Consider the following 18,355-nt stretch of genomic DNA (forward strand, 5'->3'; position numbering starts at 1 on the left):
TCAAGTTGGCTGGATGTCCTTTTGTTGGTGGACCATTGTTGACTGTGAAAAAACCCAGCAGCATTGCAGTTCTTGACACAAACCAGTGCGCCTGGCACCTACTACCATACCCTGTTCAAAAGGAACTTACATATTTTGTCTTGCTCAATTACCCTCTGGAATAGCACACACAATCCTTGTCTCAAGGTTTAAAAATCTTTCTTAAACCGGTCTCCTCTCCTTCATCTACACTGATCGAAGTAGATATAGAAAGTGACATTGTGGCGGGCCGGGTGCCTGCAGGCTGACCTCGGTCGTCAGTTGAACAGTGTTTCCTCTGACACATTGGTGCAGCTGGCTTCTGGGTTAAGCGGGCGGGTGTTAAGAAACGCGGTTTGGCGGGTCATATTTCGGAGGACGCATGACTCGACCTTAGTCTCCCAAGCCCGTTGGGGGAGTTGCAGCGATGAGACAAGATCGTCATTGGGGAGGAAAAAGGGGATAAAATACACACAAAAAAAAGTGACATCAATAAGGGATCGTAGCTTTCAGTGTGTGTCATGGAAAGAGCCGTTCATGTTTTCTACACTCAGTGTGTATTAACATATTAGGGTCGGGTGCAGGCCTCAGATTTTCACTTGATCACATATTGTCAGGTGTTTGCGAATGGGTTATTAGCAATTGCAGGCAGCTATGGGTGAACAAACAGCTGACCCACGCATTACTACTGTGCACCCGGCCTTAAAACTGACCACAACTCAACCCAATATGAAAGGAAGACATGCATACAAACAGTTGATTAACAATGTGGAAAACCGTGTAGAGTTGCATGAAATTCACTTACAGATGACCAAATTTCAAACATCCTGTGTGCAAGGTTACAGAAAGTATGACTGCCATTGGTGACAGGCATCATTTGCCAGGCCGTCATAGGTGACGAGGCAGCCAATGGAGAAGCCAGGATGGCAGGATTTTTATTTACATTCCACCCCTGGCCTATCTCCCACAGCCCCATCTCCTGACAGCACTCTACACTAGCCCCATCCCTTGCGCATACTTCAGTGCCACAACATAAATGTCACTGCCAAAAGTCTGCGATGGTCCTATTGAGTCAACCGCTGCCATCAGTCCCGCAACAACTTCTGCACTTAGTGGGCACTCAGTTTCAGGCACCTGGACGCTAGTGTTTGTGTCATCGGGCCGTAGACCACTGCTGTCCCAATTTATGTGTGGGATGTTCCAAGTCCTGTAACATGAACAACACTAAAAACAAAAGGTTATATACTGTACTATTCTGCTTGTCTTTACTTGTCAGGGTGCCTGCCAATGACGTGACTAGTTCTAAAGAATTTCACACGGTAGGTCTGAAAATAATAAGTATATTGGAATTAAGCAAGCACACCAATAATATACAATAAGAAAGTAGAAAATGTTTACTGGTTCCTTAACATTTCATAGAAAACTATAACAATTCTGTCAACTCAATAGTATCCCTCTGCCCATGGACTATTGCCATTTCCTGATGACAAAGATTTCAAGGTGAGCGGTCTCCCACCAGAAATATGCTGTAGCTTGCCAATCTCCAAGACAAATATGGTTTAAAAAACAAAGTTGTTGAGTAAAACTTCCAACACATTGTAATTTACCTTTGTGGAAAACCAAAATCTGCAACTACTTGGCTGAAGACCAAGTTGGTTGAGGCAAGACTGTTTGTAGCAGCACCAAGGTACATGTCTTGACCCTTGACACCAATGTATCCAGCTCTCCCTCTGACAATGAGCTATACAATGCCATTAGTGAAAGTCCCCAATCTGTCATGCACCTGTTTATTGTTCTTATGGATACCCTACTAAATACTAAATAAGACAAGCAGTGGCAACAGCCCTTGTAGATGCATCAACAGCTCTTGGACCCCCCAGTGCAGCCGTTTAGGTGAATCACTAACATACTTAGCAGCATGAGTCCAAATGAGCCCCACTGGGCAACTGAAAGATGTCCTGGCAGTGACAGGAATTCATTGAGAATAATTTCTTCTGCAATTCAAACCAATATTAAGGCCCAAACTAAAGGCCAAACTAGTCCCATGTAAAAGATGAATCACGCAGTCTGAATGTCCATTGGTCATGTTTAGCACAGTCACACAAAGACGAAACGTTAGCCTACAGCTATACTAGCTAGCCCAAAAAGGTAGTCATGGATGCACATTTCATCACAATAATGCATTGTCAAACGGAACTGATGAACATCAAAATGGCATTATAGTGGATTGGATATACAATATTTCCACAGGATGCAAATGATTAGTAGGAAAACCTTTTGTCATCATTTTGTGTCACCATGCAGATTGACTTTAGATGCAGTATAACGTTAGCTAGCTTAAAATGAGGGGAGAACACCGTATTTTAGCTAGCCAACGATAGCTTTGATTGCTATTTGCGCGGAGGTTTAACCTATGAATACTTTACACTAATGTTAATGTTGCTTCTATTCACAATCTTCCTGTGCTGCTTTACACTTGCATTAGTCATATTCCCAACTAAAAGGATTATGTCAAAAACTCACCTGAGGTGGATTTCGCCGAGCCATTTCACCTGTCTCCGAGGTGAAACCACTGAGGTACAGGGTGAAACATGTCCTGCACATTCCAGAATGACAACACCTCTCTGATTGGTCAGAATAAAAAGTCCTGTCCACCAGAGCTGTGCTGCTTGCTTGTAGATGTTCTATCTGCTAAACTTTTGGCAGTTAAGTCACAAAATGAGTGCCAAAACTCTTGAGCCCACAGAGTCGACATCGCAAATTTGGTTTTGATTCGCAGAAGAATATTCACCAGTCACAAGTTTAGTAAATTAGTTGCATTAATTCTCAAATGTAGTTGCATGCTTGCAAATCTTATTGAATTTATTCACATCTCAACTTACATGTTTGCAAGTGTTGTATTTAATCACACATCAGGTTATGCGCTTGTGTTTTATTTAAAAGAACTTACATGTTTGCAAAAAAATAAATGCAACTACAAAACTCATACAGGTGCAACTCATATTTTACGTGCAAATTATACTTTACACGCTTGTATAATTTTGTCATTAATTTACATCCATAGTTACAGCTTGAATTTTAAGTTGATTAAATTGAGATTTTTTAAAACTGGCCTACTCACAATACCCCATAATGTCAAAGTGGAATTGGGTCATAACACCAAACTGGTACGATTAGGACTTTGACATTTGGTGATTTTATACCCCCCAAAAAATGAAAAACTATTCTGAACACCCCACGACAAATATTTAACCTCAAAGAAAACATGTTTTCCCATCTTGGGCATCAAAGGCCTATTATTATAGGCCAATTTTTTCTGATATGGACACCATTAGTCTTCAACCCCGTTGTGGACACTATGGAAGTTGTCTGAATAGGATATGTAATTAAATCGAAATTTCCATATTAATCCTTTGTTGCTCAAACAAATTAAATAACTGCAAATATAAAATCTCACTTTTTCTATACTAAAGCTTGAAATGGACACTGTCAGCAGCCTCAATTTATTTAATCAAAAGTATGGTTTCACTTCAGAAATTGAACTAAAATAAATATTCTCATAATGGCTCATTTTAGACTGAGTTCAACAAAACATAAAATTAATATTTCATAAACTTTCCAAAATGTTATCACAAAATTGTCACGTAACAGCGTTAGGACTAGGGTAACGGGGATAAAGAGATGCATACGGCTTCCATATAAATTGGTTGTTTACTCTCAAATTCACTCCAAAAATTGGATTTCATAGATATAACCATGTAATGAGGACAACATATATCAATTTTAATTAAACAGAGCTTTATTAACCCAACTGCAGTAAGACACTAAACAAAAACATAGCAGACATTACAGGGGCTGAGTCACTGGCTTACTGGTGCTCTTTCATGCTGTCCCTAGGAGGGGTGCGTCACTTGAGTGGGTTGAGTCACTGACGTGGTCTTCCTGTCTGGGTTGGCGCCCCCCCTTGGGTTGTGCCGTGGCGGAGATCTTTGTGGCCTATACTCGGCCTTGTCTCAGGATGGTAAGTTGGTGGTTGAAGATATCCCTCTAGTGGTGTGGGGGCTGTGCTTTGGGAAAGTGGGTGGGATTATATCCTTCCCGTTTGGCCCTGTCCGGGGGTTAGCATCGGATGGGGCCACAGTGTCTCCTGACCCCTCCTGTCTCAGCCTCCAGTATTTATGCTGCAGTAGTTTATGTGTCGGGGGGCTTGGGTCAGTTTGTTATATCTGGAGTACTTCTCCTGTCTTATCTGGTGTCATGTGTGAATTTAAGTATGCTCTCTCTAATTCTCTCTTTCTCGGAGGACCTGAGCCCTAGGACCATGCCTCAGGACTACCTGGCATGATGACTCCTTGCTGTCCCCAGTCCACCTGGCCGCGCTGCTGCTCCAGTTTCAACTGTTCTGCCTGCGGCTATGGAACCCTGACCTGTTCACCGGACGTGCTACCTGTCCCAGACCTGCTGTTTTCAACTCTCTAGAGACAGCAGGAGCGGTAGAGATACCCTTAATGATCAGCTATGAAAAGCCAACTGACATTTACTCCTGAGATGCTGACTTGCTGCACCATAGACAACTACTGTGATTATTATTTTTACCATGCTGGTCATTTATGAACATTTGAACATCTTGGCCATGTTCTGTTATAATCTCCACCCGGCACAGCCAGAAGAGGACTGGCCACCCCTCATAGCCTGGTTCCTCTCTAGGTTTCTTCCTAGGTTTTTGCCTTTCTAGGGAGTTTTTCCTAGCCACCGTGCTTCTACACCTGCATTGCTTGCTGTTTGGGTTTTTAGGCTGGGTTTCTGTACAGCACTTTGAGATATCAGCTGATGTAAGAAGGGCTATATAAATACAGTTGATTTGATTAACATTGAACAGGTCACGAGAACCGGTCATCAGAGCAGGTCACGAGAACCGGTCATCAGAGCGGGTCACGGGGAACCGGTCATCAGAACAGGACAGCTTACCGAACAGGTCATCAGAATCATAAAAGCGTGTCAACATTATTACCTTTTCAGAGGTATGTAGGCTCCCAGAACTGCTGTTACGACACCTACATACATCATCACAACCATCTTCTACACTACTCAACAGCTACTGGAGGAATGAAAAGACCTGAAGAAACACTACAGGCTGGGTTCCCACTGGGTACACTTCCTGTTGTCAGGCTGTGGCGTTGAGGTATGTTCTGTGTGTGCAGCATGGAGCTGGTCTCACAGGTAGGTAGATATTTTCAGGGTGTGTGTGTCTGCCTCTTGTTTCATGGTGTACATCCTGAAAGTCTGGCCCACACCTCTTGTTTAAGATCTTTACGTGGCAGGATGTCACAGGCTGTGGTGGTGGAAACATTTCAAGGGCATCAAACAGATACCAGTGGATGTCAACACGAGCAGACCAGAAGAAGCTGTTTGATGCAACGCAATGTATACACTTTACCTGGACATAGGTTTTCATCTGTGTTAAAGATGATGACCCGTCATTGTATCTGAGACTACACCACTGCCCAAGCAGCCTTGGACTTCCCCACTATTTCCTTCCATGGCTGTGGGTTTCCTTCCCTGACTGGGGCGCAAAAGTGGACACCTTGTTGAGATGGAAATACCACATGTTGAAGAACTTAGTCGAGTTGCTTCTGTGTTGAGCTGACACCGTGATATCTCAGATTCACAGGGAGGTTGGTGGCAACTTCATTTGAGAGGACGTGCTCATGGTAATGGCAGGTGCGGAATGGTATTAAATAGATCAAACTCATGGTTTGACTCCATTCCATCCTGCCATTTTTATGAGCCATGCTCCCCTCAGCTGCCTATACAAAGATTATCAGGGCAATTTACTGTGAAAAACCAAAGCAAAAATGTTGATTGACAAGAATAGAATGCTCTCCAGTGGCATCACGCTAATGGACTACTTACCGTATGTAATCTTAACATGGACAGTCAACATATGCATGTGGTTATAAGAATGAAGATAAACCATTAATTTGAATAATTGGATAACTGACTGTCAGACTGAACTTTGTTATGATCAAACAAGTATCATGGTTGAGCGTGACTGGGTTTAGTTTTTGGGCACAAAATGGCCACTGCTCCAAGTGAAGAACTAGAGACCACATGTCATGCAAGAAATTGCATATGTGTTTTTAATTAAAAATACGTTTTGGGAAGTAATAGCTTATTTAATATAACAGAGTTGCCTCCAATCTAACAAAAATCTATGAAATATAGATAAAATAATGTGATAACTTTCCCGTCTTTACACTATGTGGTTCAGTAGACTTGTATGTCGCATAAGGTTATATACACTATTTTTATGTGGGGAGATTCGTTGGCACAACGGGGTTGAGGGTAGACTAAGGTTCGCAACTAAATGGTGTGATTTAAGTCAATAATCATGCATTTATTTGGGGGAAATATATTCTCAGCAAACGAGCACAAATGGATTTTTACATCAATGGCAGAATTTATGGCTTATTTGCACATTTTATACAATGTACAAATTCAGTGAAGGCCACAACAAACCGCTCGGTGTCAGTTGAAAACATTCTGATATAAAGAGGAACGTAATGCAACTTTTCTTATACTTTATTACAGGGGACTTAGATTTGTGACCCCGTATTTAAAATATACTTAAAGGTTAGAGGGACTCAAATTGTACTGGATTCATGGAATGAGGCGTCACTACAGACCCAGGTTCGATTCCAGGCTGTATCACAACTGGCCATGAAGGCACTGTAAATCCTGTTGTATTTAACACACCTCAGTGCTGGAGCAAGTCACATAAATTGGCTGATCAATTTCAAGTGTTTTGCTCAAATTGTGCTGTATTTTTTAACAATGGATTAGTGTAATCAGGGCACCCTTGAGAATGAGACCCCGGTTTTCCCTAAATACCTAAAATAAATTAGCTAGCTTTAGTTAATGGCTTGTCGTCATTAGTCAACTTACTCACGTCACACTAAGTTACACCACTTCAAAAAGTTCCATCACAGGAAAAAATAATGTACAAATTAATCTTTGGAAAAGCCAGAGTTTTATGAAAGGAAAGGTCAAGACTTTAAAATTACCACTTCAGTTTATTCAATTATCACATTTCCATTTTCAAACAGCAAGATTTAGTCAATGCAATACAAATAGCAGAAGTAATAAAAATTTACCTTTCTTGGCCTCCTGGGAGTTCTTTGCTGCGGGCCTTGTCCATCTTCAACTCCTGTCCCATGCACTTCTTTCCGTTCAGCTCCAAGGCCGTCTGCATGTCCTCCGCTGAGGAAAATTCTACGTAGCCAAACTTCCTGGTGGGCAAGATAAGTGTGCATTAGAAGACTCCATATAAAACCCATCAATCAGGCTTCATTGTCTTTTTCAAGTGTGCCAGCGATTGAGGATAGGACCAGCAGACGATAACACACACTGGTACCGAAGACATAGCACTGGCTTTGTTCTACCTCCGAACAATCACACGTGAGTACTGTGAAACTACAGGTGTGCCAAGAAATGGAGGGAATCCTGGTTAATAAAGTCAAATCAACTACCTTATCCCATCAAGTACACCACACCATGATCAGACATCCTGAGCGGGTCATCATAACATGGGAATCCACCGTCACTTACTTTGATGCGCCAAGTCTGACGTCCTGAACTTCAAGGTTCTTCTTTGAGAAGAAAGCTGCCAAGGCTTCTTTGATTTCATCAAAGTCCTTGTTTGAGTTCAGGTTGCCGATAAATAGACAGAAGGATTCTGGGGGGGAAACATTATCAATTAGGTTCCGCATTAAATGATCGTCATCAACGGCAACCTATGAACACAGTCAGAATAACATGAAGGTGACATCAAATGAATCAGTATTAAGTCCCTTGTTGTTCATCATGCGAACTGTGGTTCAGTGTGGGAGAAGGTGTTGGAGGGCTGAATCTAAAGCCTTACCATCGCTTTCGGACTTGGCCTTCTTGGCAGGCGGGGTCTCCTTTTTGCTGTCAGCCTTCCTCTTTGCAGGAGTCGCTGGTGCCTCTGAAACAAAACAGCCTGCCTAGGACCCAAAAACCTTCAAATAACAGAGGTGAGAGGGGATCTTGTGTATAGACCAGCTCTGTACTTGACCATCTTTGAAATCCCCGCAGTGTCAGGAAGAAAAGTTTTAATTTTAATAACCTGTCCTAAATTAAAATCTACAGCCCCGATGCATTTCAGTCCAAGCCCTTTCTCCCTTAGATGTGCCAACACCAACAGGTGAAGGCAGGGGTTAATGTCATGTTCACCTGCTAGTCACAACTAGGAAACTGAAATGTCTAACTTGATCACTGTTTTAATGCGGCACGTGTTTACCTAGAACATATTAGCAAGTCGGACATTTCAGAGTACCGACTAACATGTGAACGTGGCGTACGGGCAATAATACCCGGCTGTGATGACTGCCAGAGACGAAGCCACCCCTTTCACTAAATGAATGGAGTATAAAATATTAGACTTTTGACACAATATTAGTTGCCATCTTCCTCATCGTCAGATTCCTTAGCCTTGACCATGCCTGCTTTCTTTGCTGCGGGTGCCGGGGTGGTGTCCATCTCCTCTTCCTCAGAGTCTGGAAGGCACAACAGTTGGCTTTAGTCTCATTAGACCCAAATCATCAACTACAGAACATTTACTGACCAGGGATTGGGCACATCAGATCAAATAAGTAGTGACATCAAATACATTCAGTATTAAGTCCCTTGTTGTTCATCAAGTGTTCTTGTGCTCAGCTGACCCCTATATCGATCTGCCAGTGTGGCCTGTACCACATTGAATGAACTACCATAATGTTGCGTGTCACCCGTTCTGTTGACCAATAAGCCCTACGAGCAACGCCCAAGACATGCAGCGGCCCCCCCATCCTTACCATCATCATCGTCGGACTCCTCCTTGGCTGCAGTGACCTCCACTGAGGGCTTGGCAGCAGCCAGTGCCTCCTCGGATTCTTCATCTACAGACAATAGAGTAACATTAAACATCAGCGTTTGCAGTCTAGTTGGTAAAAGCACTTAAACATGAGGCCCTAGCAGAATAAAACATTCTACAGGTTTACCACCTTAAAAAAAAAGGTACACTTGTCCAGTACTTAAGATGTGAAAATTGTTCACGTTTGAGTTGTGTAATATAAAAATAGTGTTTCCAATGACATCGGTGTGCATTGAGTGATTGACCAATAGTGAGTAGGCACGGCCTACAAACACGTTCCTCTGCTACAAAACGTAGAAACACGCCATTCTTACATGTTGATGTGGTGCTGGAGATCAATATGTAGACTTTATTTTAAACGTTCCCTTTAAAGAATAACGTTCCCTTAACTACAGGAATCTTTTAAGAGTGTTGCATAGAGCCCATTTAATGAGGCCCCGTTCCATATTTGTAAGTGTGCCAGCGATTGAGGATAGGACCAGCAGACGATAACACACACTGGTACCGAAGACATAGCACTGGCTTTGTTCTACCTCCGAACAATCACACATGAGTACTGAGCAACTACAGGTGTGCCAAGAAATGGAGGGAATCCTGGTTACTAGTAGTCAAGTAAATGTCTCATCTTTCAAACCATAAACCACTGAGACTAGTGTCCCCTACCATCATTGATTGATTGTCCGGTCACTTTCATTGTGTATCCAATTGAAATATAAAAATTAAATATGGAGACTCATACCGTCATCATCATCTGACTTCTGCCTTGGCTGGAGCTTTCTTTGCAGGTGTGGCTTTGGCCTTTTGGGTGGGGCTTCCTCAGACTGTTCCTCTGAAAGGGCAACAAGCGTCAAGGGCAGTGTAATTTAATTAGCACAAACTACAAACATTTGAGGGTCCGTACAAGTAGTCTTAGCAAACAATCAAATTTCAATAAAAACAGAGCCATGAAAGGATGCATTTAAACAGTTCCTTTGAAATGAATGCTGCCGATTGAGAGCTTAACTCAATATCTACCATCACTTATCTTTAATGACAATGCACAGAAAATGACAAGGTTCTTACCAGAGTCATCCTCCTCTTCTCTTTCTGCTTTCCCATTTTTGCTGCTTTCGGTGCTGGCTTGGCTGGTGTGACAGCCTTCTTTGCTGGGGCCTGGAACATATGAACATAGTTAACACACAAACAAGTTATGTTCTGGAGAGAATGTGTCCACTTTAGTGGTTAGTCTTACCTCTTCAGGTGGTGGGGCCTTCCCTTGTGGTTAGCCTTTTTCTTTGGGTGCCTAATTTCCAAGTGGTGAGTTGCAGCTTTGCTTGAATGGTGCATTTTCCCTCTTTATATTTACTGTTATCAGCGCACCTTTGAGAATGTTCCTGGGCTCAATCGGTTTTCCCTAACTACCTAGTAGTTCGCTTCACCTAATGCGTGTCATTAGTCAACTTACTCATGTCTCACCAAGTTCGTATAACTTCAACAAAAAAAAACAGCCAAAACAGGAAAAGCAGAAATTATTCTTTGGAAGCGCCAGAGTATTATGAAAGGAAAGGTCAAAAGACTTTAAAAAATCATCACCTTGGTTTATTCAATTATCTCATTTGTGAAAACCTTACATTTTCAAACAGCAAGATTTAGTCAATGCACTACAAATATCATATGATACATTTTTTAATAACGTTATTCGAGGCCTCTAGTACCCCTGACTTCTAAAGACATCGACTGTACCCCACCCAAAACATGACAAAACACAGATTTACGAGATTCTAAACGCCCAACAGACATGGGCTGATTTAATCTTCCATCCATTACAATATGCCTTGCACATTTTACCGTTATACAGTCTCACCTAGAGCAAACTAGAACAAAAACAAGGATATTAAAGGATACGGGACTTTCTTACAAAAAAGGTAAAATGAAATACAAATTGTTGAATGTACAATATGTACCTGAACAAACAGGGCTTTTTTCACAGCAAACAGAGTTGCCAGACATTCCACTAACTCTTTTGGGAAAAACACAAACTCATATGGATGATGCAGGAAGGACAATTCAAAACTGACAGGCAACTCTCAAGCTGAGAGGGTGAAAAGGTTGGTGCAGGGCGGTAGAGAGCCCATTACAGTTATATATCAATGAAGCTTTCTGGAATGTCCAAAAGGCTCTGCCAGCGTATGGGTACGGTGATGAAAACAGAGTCTTTTCAAAACAGTAAAATAGACAGGGATTTTAATCATCAAATTTGATCTTCTTGCCCTGGGGCTTGTCTCCAAATCCACCGCCTCTTCCACCTGGGGGGGTAGAGAGAAACAAAGTCACGGTCTGTCCTTTGAAAGCAGCACATTTAACACAAGTGTCTAAGTTAAGGAGAAAACAGTTCACAATGGACCAGATCAGTACCTACTATCTATGAGATTCATCACAAGATATCAGAGTGAAAAGTATCCATCATCTCTGGTCTACGCAACCCCAAGATCCAAACTATGAACCTTTACCTCTGAATCCACCACGTCCACCGCCGCGGTCACCTCCTCTACCCCCCCTGAAGCCACCGCCACGTCCTCCCCTGCCACCGCCGAAACCACCTCCGCCGCCACGGCTAAATCCACCACCGCGACCTCCCCTGCCACCGCCGAAGCCTCCGCGACCCCCGCGGAATCCACCGCCGTCGCCCTTGGGCTTGGCGTAGTCCAGGTTCACGCTGCTGCCGTCAATTTCGCCACCCTCCATGGCCTCTTTGGCAGCCTTGCAGTCGTTCTCGCTGTCAAAGTCGACAAAGCCAAAGCTGGAGGGGAAGGAAGGTGACAAAATTAAGGGATGAAAGAGAAATGCACATCTGCAGAAAGGAACAGGTGATATCTCACAAGCACAATTGAATTGCAATGCAACTGCAGTAGATCTTTAGTAACAACTAGAGGCATATTGCTACCATCTAGTCGTTTTGTTTCACATCAGACATGGGCAAACTGCCACTGAGTTCAAGGTAGGTGCCTGTTTGACTGTGACTTGGCTCTACTTCTCGTGCGAATCCATTCACTGTCACTGTGTGGACAGGTGGAGCTCATGAGAAGAAGTCCAAGGCTATAGCAGTGTGACAGTTACAACATCATTTACCATTTAGAATTGCCTGTGTCACGGTCGGTCACCACTCTAGCTCCAGTGGCACTGTCAAAGGCGTCTCTGAGTGACTGGTCTGTGGTGTCTCCAGATAGCCCTCTGACAAACAGGGTTTTTGTGGGACCTCCTGGCAACGAGAGGGAAAAAATGTTAGCAAATGTTATCGATTCTTATCCAGAGCGACTTACTATTAGTGCATGCATCTTAAGATAGCTGGATGAACCAACCTCTCATACAGGAGCCAACTTACTTTCTAATTGACAACAGTCTACAACTACAGACGGACAAAAATGGAGACGTAAAACCTACCGGATCCTCCTCTGCCTCCGGCGTCTCTGCCTCCACTGTTCTGGCTGAACTCTAGCCGGATTTGCCTGCCTTCAATCTCTGTTCCATTAAGGTTATCCAGCGCCTCCTTGGCTGCCTCTGCACTCTCAAACTCCACAAAAGCAAACCTGCACAGGAGAGACAAATAAGTTCAGGAACTTAACACTTTGGGGGAGGGTTGATGAGATTAAATTGTTTCACAGCAGACATAGGCAACACCTGTTGAGATTAGGGGTGCCTGTTCAATTTGTGATTAGTCTCTACTTCTCGTGCGAATCCATACAACGCCACTGATTGGCAGAGAGGAGCTCATGAGAAGCCCTGGGGGTTCGGTGTGACTTATTTCCTGTGGGGAAACCCCCCTTCACTCACCCTTTGGGCCTGCCGTTGTTCTGTGGTACTCTGATGGAAACAGCACCTTCGAATGCACTCTGAAGGGAGTCTTCTGTAGCACTGTAGGACAGGTTGTTAACGATGAGGGTCTTGCTTTCAGCAGCTGCCTGAGCTGAGAGAAGGAACAAGATGAACAAGGTGAATGTTGGTGTGCATTAGCACCATGGAAGTATTTATGGCAGACCAGTATTTCAGTACTTGACAACCTTTGAAGTCGTCACAGAGTTTCAGGAAGAAAAATGTTGCATCACTGGTCCTGATTAAAGAACTAAAATGTCCTGTAGTCGGTGGTGCATACCTGGTGGTCTGCCTCCCTTCTGGCTCTTGATGCCTGTGTAGTCGACCATGATGGCGCGTCCCTGGACATCGGCGCCCTGGGCCTCTGTTAGCATCTTGTCCGCAATGGCCTCAGACTTGAACGCAATGTAGGCAATGCTGTGGGGGAAATGCAGCTTGGTTATATTTACTAATATCAGGCATTAAGAAAAAAAGATACAATTTGCAAAGACATTATCCAGGATAGAAAGGCTGGTCCTCACCCTCTGTTGGAACCGTCCTGGCCTGTGGGTATTCTGATTTCAACAGCATCGGCAAACACTTCCTTCAAGTCGTCTTCTGTGGCCGAGAAGGGCAGGTTTTTCACAAACAAGGTCCGTGCGTCCCTATCTGTAAAAATAAGGTGAGCATGTATATTCCCATTGTGATGGTACAGTACAGACCACTTCCTGTGTTTACCAACAACGAGAGAAGAGGGCGATGTGCACGAGTTGTGACCCCAACACAAGCGAGTACTTAAGACCAGCAAAAAGGCCTCCATTTCCATGTTGCTTATATGTATTTCATACTAATTTTGAATCATAGTATTCAAAAAGGTTTGTATGAATGTCCTGCTTAATTGTTTGTCATGGCAAATGGCTCTGTGGCCAGCTTTCGCTACAGCCTGGCAATGAGCAGCAGCATTCTAGCTAACAGCTGCTTCCAAAATAGTTACTTCGCAAAAGTTCAACCCAATATAATCTTAGCATCTGTTCAAGCAAGATTCAAAACATAATTCTAAGTTAACGTGTTCAGAGGTAACACAAATGTAAATCTAGGCTGTTGAACAGGCACAGATGTCTTTGGCTTTCTCACTTCAGCCAAGCAGGCAAAAGCCCCATACCTTTCTTCTCATCCTGGGAGTTCCCTTTGCTGCGGGCCTTGTCCATCTTCAACTCCTGTCCCATGCACTTCTTTCCGTTCAGCTCCAAGGCCGTCTGCATGTCCTCCGCTGAGGAAAATTCTACGTAGCCAAACTTCCTGGTGGGCAAGATAAGTGTGCATTAGAAGACTGCATATAAAACCCATCAATCAGGCTTCATTGTCTTTTTCAAGTGTGCCAGCGATTGAGGATAGGACCAGCAGACGATAACACACACTGGTACCGAAGACATAGCACTGGCTTTGTTCTACCTCCGAACAATCACACGTGAGTACTGTGAAACTACAGGTGTGCCAAGAAATGGAGGGAATCCTGGTTAATAAAGTCAAATCAACTACCTTATCCCATCAAGTACACCACACCATGATCAGACATCCTGAGCGGGTCATCATAACATGGGAATCCACCGTCACTTACTTTGATGCGCCAAGTCTGACGTCCTGAACTTCAAGGTTCTTCTTTGAGAAGAAAGCTGCCAAGGCTTCTTTGATTTCATCAAAGTCCTTGTTTGAGTTCAGGTTGCCGATAAATAGACAGAAGGATTCTGGGGGGGAAACATTATCAATTAGGTTCCGCATTAAATGATCGTCATCAACGGCAACCTATGAACACAGTCAGAATAACATGAAGGTGACATCAAATGAATCAGTATTAAGTCCCTTGTTGTTCATCATGCGAACTGTGGTTCAGTGTGGGAGAAGGTGTTGGAGGGCTGAATCTAAAGCCTTACCATCGCTTTCGGACTTGGCCTTCTTGGCAGGCGGGGTCTCCTTTTTGCTGTCAGCCTTCCTCTTTGCAGGAGTCGCTGGGGCCTCTGTGGAACAAAACAGCCTGCTTAGGACCCAAAAACCTTCAAATAACAGAGGTGAGAGGGGATCTTTTGTATAGACCAGCTCTGTACTTGACCATCTTTGAAATCCTCGCAGTGTCAGGAAGAAAGGTTTTAATTTTAATAACCTGTCCTAAATTAAAATCTACAGCCCCGATGCATTTCAGTCCAAGCTTTTTCTCCTTTAGATGTGCCAACACCAACAGGTGAAGGCAGGGGTCAATGTTGCCTTCACCTGCTAGTCACAACTAGGAAACGGAAATGTCTAACTTGATAACTGGTTGAATGCGGCACGCTTTTACCTACAACATATTAGCAAGTCGGACATTTCAGAGTACCGACTAACATGTGAACGTGCCGTACGGGCAATAATACCCGGCTGTGATGACTGCCAGAGACGAAGCCACCCCTTTCACCAAATTAGTAATAAAACTCAGCCTTGGTCAAAATATTACTTACCATCTTCCTCATCATCGTCATCTTCCTCCTCGTCATCATCTTCTTCCTCGTCATCCTCATCATCGTCAGATTCCTTAGCCTTGACCATGCCTGCTTTCTTTGCTGCGGGTGCCGGGGTGGTGTCCATCTCCTCTTCCTCAGAGTCTGGAAGGCACAACAGATGGCTTTAGTCTCATTAGACCCAAATCATCAACTACAGAACATTTACTGACCAGGGATTGGGCACATCAGATCAAATAAGTAGTGACATCAAATACATTCAGTATTAAGTCCCTTGTTGTTCATCAAGTGTTCTTGTGCTCAGCTGACCCCTATAATCGATGTGCCAGTGTGGCCTGTACCACATTGAATGAACTACCATAATGTTGCGTGTCACCCGTTCTGTTGACCAATAAGCCCTACGAGCAACGCCCAAGATATGCAGCGGCCCCCCCATCCTTACCATCATCATCGTCGGACTCCTCCTTGGCTGCAGTGACCTTCACTGAGGGCTTGGCAGCAGCCTTCTTTGGGGGTGGGGCCTCCTCCTCAGATTCTTCCTCTACAGACAGGAGAGCAACATTTAAAAAATCCTATTTTTTTTTAGCTTAGTTGGTAAAACCACTTAAATGTGCATATAGAACTCATCAATTAGGCTTCAAGTGTGCCAGCGATTGAGGATAGGACCAGCAGACGATAACACACACTGGTACCGAAGACATAGCACTGGCTTTGTTCTACCTCCGAACAATCACACGTGAGTACTGAGCAACTACAGGTGTGCAAAGAAATGGAGGGGATTCTGGTTACTAGTAGTCAAGTGAATGTATCAACTTTCAAATGATAAACCACTGAGACTAGTGTCCAACCCCAGAACCCTTAATGGTTCTGTCAATGTGTATCCAGTAGAAATATAAAAAATTAATATGGGGAGAGACTCATACCGTCATCATCATCCTCGTCTGACTCTGCCTTGGCTGGAGCTTTCTTTGCAGGTGTGGCTTTGGCTGGGGTCTTCTTGGGTGGGGGGGCTTCCTCCTCAGACTCTTCCTCTGAAAGGGCAACAAGTGTCAGTGCAGTGCAATTTAATTCACCAAAACACCAACCATTGATGGTTCGTAACTTCACTAAACAGAACCGTGAAAGGAAGCGTTTAAACAGTTCCTGTGAGGTGAATGCTGCCTATTGAGAGCTTAATTCACCATCTACCATCAATTACCTTTAATGACAAAGTACACAAAATGACAAGGTTCTTACCAGAGTCATCATCCTCTTCACTTTCTGCTTTCTTAGCTGCTTTTCCATTTTTAGCTGCTTTAGGTGCTGGCTTGGCTGGTGTGACAGCCTTCTTTGCTACTGCTTTTGGTGGGGCCTGGAACATATGAACATTGTCAACACATTAAAAACCAAGTTATTTTTTCTGAAAATAGAATGTGTCCACTTGAGTGGTTATTAGTCTTACCTCTTCCTCCTCGCTTTCTTCTTCACTGGATTCCTCTTCCACCTCTTTAGGAGGTGGTGGGGCCTTTTTCTTGGGGTTAGCCTGCTTCTTTGCTGCCTGTGAAAAATAGTAAACGTATGTTCAGCATTATTAAAAGTTATGGACAACAAATCAAGTCTAGAAATTGTCCAGTGATTTTACTTGCTAGCCATTTACCTGAAAGCAAAAGTGACTTGCTATGAACATATGAAAGAAACTTATTAAACCAATTTTATTGTCAGTCAGTAACTAAACTGTTCATTTAATTTCAGGAAATTTCGAGCGAATGTCCATTTATACGGGTCATCGTCACCTTAACGTTTGTCTAGACTTGCTTGTAACTTGCCGACTTTTTGGGCTTGTACCTCGTGTGGCATTTGGGGGCTGGCGCACAACCCACGTGGAGAGCATAAGTACGGCGCTAGCTAGCTAACTGCTAACGTTAATTATTTAGTTCGTTTTGTTGTACACCAAACTGTCGTGCCTCAATGTATTGTCGCCACGTTTAACTAGCAATATGCCCAGTTGAAGAAACATTCAGCTCATGAATAACGAACATACACGACAGGCCTCAAAACGTTTCGGCTAGCCAGCTAGTTAGCATTAGCTAGCCAAACGTATGGCAGCACATTGCCTTACGGAAGTCAAATAACAACTTCTCTTAGATTACACTAATAAAATATTTGTCATAACTCCATAAAATACACAATTATTAAATTACAGAAATGAGTTAAGTAGTTAACGAACGAGCGAGCCAGCAGGCAGGGTACGAAAGAGCACGCTTGATTCGCGAACGCGCATGTATGGCCATTTTAGACAGAACTGTAAGAACAGAATGCAATGAGAAAACATGGCTGATCAAATCTGGGTCGAGAAAACGTTTAACTGCTTAACCTCCAATAATTATTATAAGGGCAGAAAACGATTGTATCAGACTTAGCAAAATATATATATATATTTTGTGTTCAGTAGTAGAATGAATGGGCAAGCCAACATAATGCGTGTTTCTCAGCCATTTTCTAATGTCGGGCTGTCGTCTATTGCAATACAGGATACTTCATTTTGGGTGAAAAATAAATAAAACACCCGCATTGACAAATCACACGATTTGAGTCACGAACATAAGAGTATACGAAGTTGTCTTACCTTAGCCAATTTCACCATGGTTGTGTTGTGGTTGGACGATTTTGGACGTGTAGAATATTAAAGCTCAAAAAAAGCTTACTGTTCGCTGCACGTGTCCCGACCTACTCTTTCGAACACCGAGGAAGAAAGACAGATACGTAGAGAGACGCGCGGGTTACTTTCCTGCTCTGCGCGTACACTGTACTCCGCCCACATTACAAATATCCTCCACTCACAGATCAAATATTTGCATAGTGTCTGCGTATGGGGCTTTCACGTGCACGCGGATTTGCACTTGATTTGAAAACAAGGCCAAAAAGCAGTTACTCGAATGTGAATTTAAACGAATCGGTTATCGTTGAATCACACGCTTGATTATTTCAAATTATATTTCTTTGTTCACATCTGACTAATTATATAACTGCAAAAATAATATTATTGAGGCTTGGGCTATGCTATGCATGTCCAATGTAAGCCTACAATGGTGAAGCGTCCTTGGTCCAC

At 43.3% G+C, this 18,355-nt stretch overlaps 1 protein-coding gene and 8 non-coding genes across 9 annotated transcripts; all 9 read right to left on the reverse strand.

Annotated features, from left to right (window-relative positions):
* Positions 1-7,379: 7,379 nt before the first annotated feature.
* On the reverse strand, positions 7,380-7,516 carry LOC120054227. The gene has a single exon (XR_005477597.1). It is a non-coding gene; the product is annotated as a small nucleolar RNA SNORA57 (small nucleolar RNA).
* Positions 7,517-8,672: 1,156 nt separating this feature from the next.
* LOC120054223 lies at positions 8,673-8,745 on the reverse strand. The gene has a single exon (XR_005477593.1). It is a non-coding gene; the product is annotated as a small nucleolar RNA SNORD82 (small nucleolar RNA).
* A 657-nt stretch (positions 8,746-9,402) lies between these two features.
* LOC120054226 lies at positions 9,403-9,539 on the reverse strand. Its single transcript, XR_005477596.1, has one exon. It is a non-coding gene; the product is annotated as a small nucleolar RNA SNORA57 (small nucleolar RNA).
* A 964-nt stretch (positions 9,540-10,503) lies between these two features.
* Positions 10,504-18,011, reverse strand: ncl (nucleolin). Its single transcript, XM_039000740.1, has 16 exons — positions 17,873-18,011; positions 16,709-16,804; positions 16,504-16,618; positions 16,191-16,298; positions 15,710-15,808; positions 15,268-15,411; positions 14,710-14,793; positions 14,397-14,523; positions 13,941-14,077; positions 13,321-13,447; positions 13,080-13,216; positions 12,761-12,893; positions 12,371-12,516; positions 12,059-12,188; positions 11,440-11,729; positions 10,504-11,235 (listed from the first exon to the last, which is right to left on the reverse strand). Exons 1-16 carry the CDS (start codon positions 17,888-17,890, stop codon positions 11,174-11,176), a joined length of 1,953 nt encoding a protein of 650 aa, XP_038856668.1. The 5' UTR covers positions 17,891-18,011; the 3' UTR covers positions 10,504-11,173.
* On the reverse strand, positions 11,884-12,017 carry LOC120054222. Its single transcript, XR_005477592.1, has one exon. It is a non-coding gene; the product is annotated as a small nucleolar RNA SNORA75 (small nucleolar RNA).
* On the reverse strand, positions 12,579-12,709 carry LOC120054220. The gene has a single exon (XR_005477591.1). It is a non-coding gene; the product is annotated as a small nucleolar RNA SNORA75 (small nucleolar RNA).
* LOC120054228 lies at positions 14,150-14,286 on the reverse strand. The gene has a single exon (XR_005477598.1). It is a non-coding gene; the product is annotated as a small nucleolar RNA SNORA57 (small nucleolar RNA).
* LOC120054225 lies at positions 15,490-15,562 on the reverse strand. Its single transcript, XR_005477595.1, has one exon. It is a non-coding gene; the product is annotated as a small nucleolar RNA SNORD82 (small nucleolar RNA).
* LOC120054229 lies at positions 15,907-16,043 on the reverse strand. Its single transcript, XR_005477599.1, has one exon. It is a non-coding gene; the product is annotated as a small nucleolar RNA SNORA57 (small nucleolar RNA).
* Positions 18,012-18,355: the final 344 nt, after the last annotated feature.

Source organism: Salvelinus namaycush, chromosome 9 (genome assembly GCF_016432855.1).
Source record: "Salvelinus namaycush isolate Seneca chromosome 9, SaNama_1.0, whole genome shotgun sequence".
NCBI lineage: Eukaryota > Metazoa > Chordata > Actinopteri > Salmoniformes > Salmonidae > Salvelinus > Salvelinus namaycush.

What these genes read in the sequence shown, in the direction of transcription:
- ncl (XM_039000740.1), bottom strand. An exon ending in TGAAGAGGATGATGACTCTG is followed by an intron (nt 16,299 to 16,503) that starts GTAAGAACCTTG and finishes TTGCCCTTTCAG; the next exon opens with AGGAAGAGTCTGAGGAGGAA. An exon ending in CAGGACGGTTCCAACAGAGG is followed by an intron (nt 13,217 to 13,320) that starts GTGAGGACCAGC and finishes TTTCCCCCACAG; the next exon opens with CATTGCCTACATTGCGTTCA.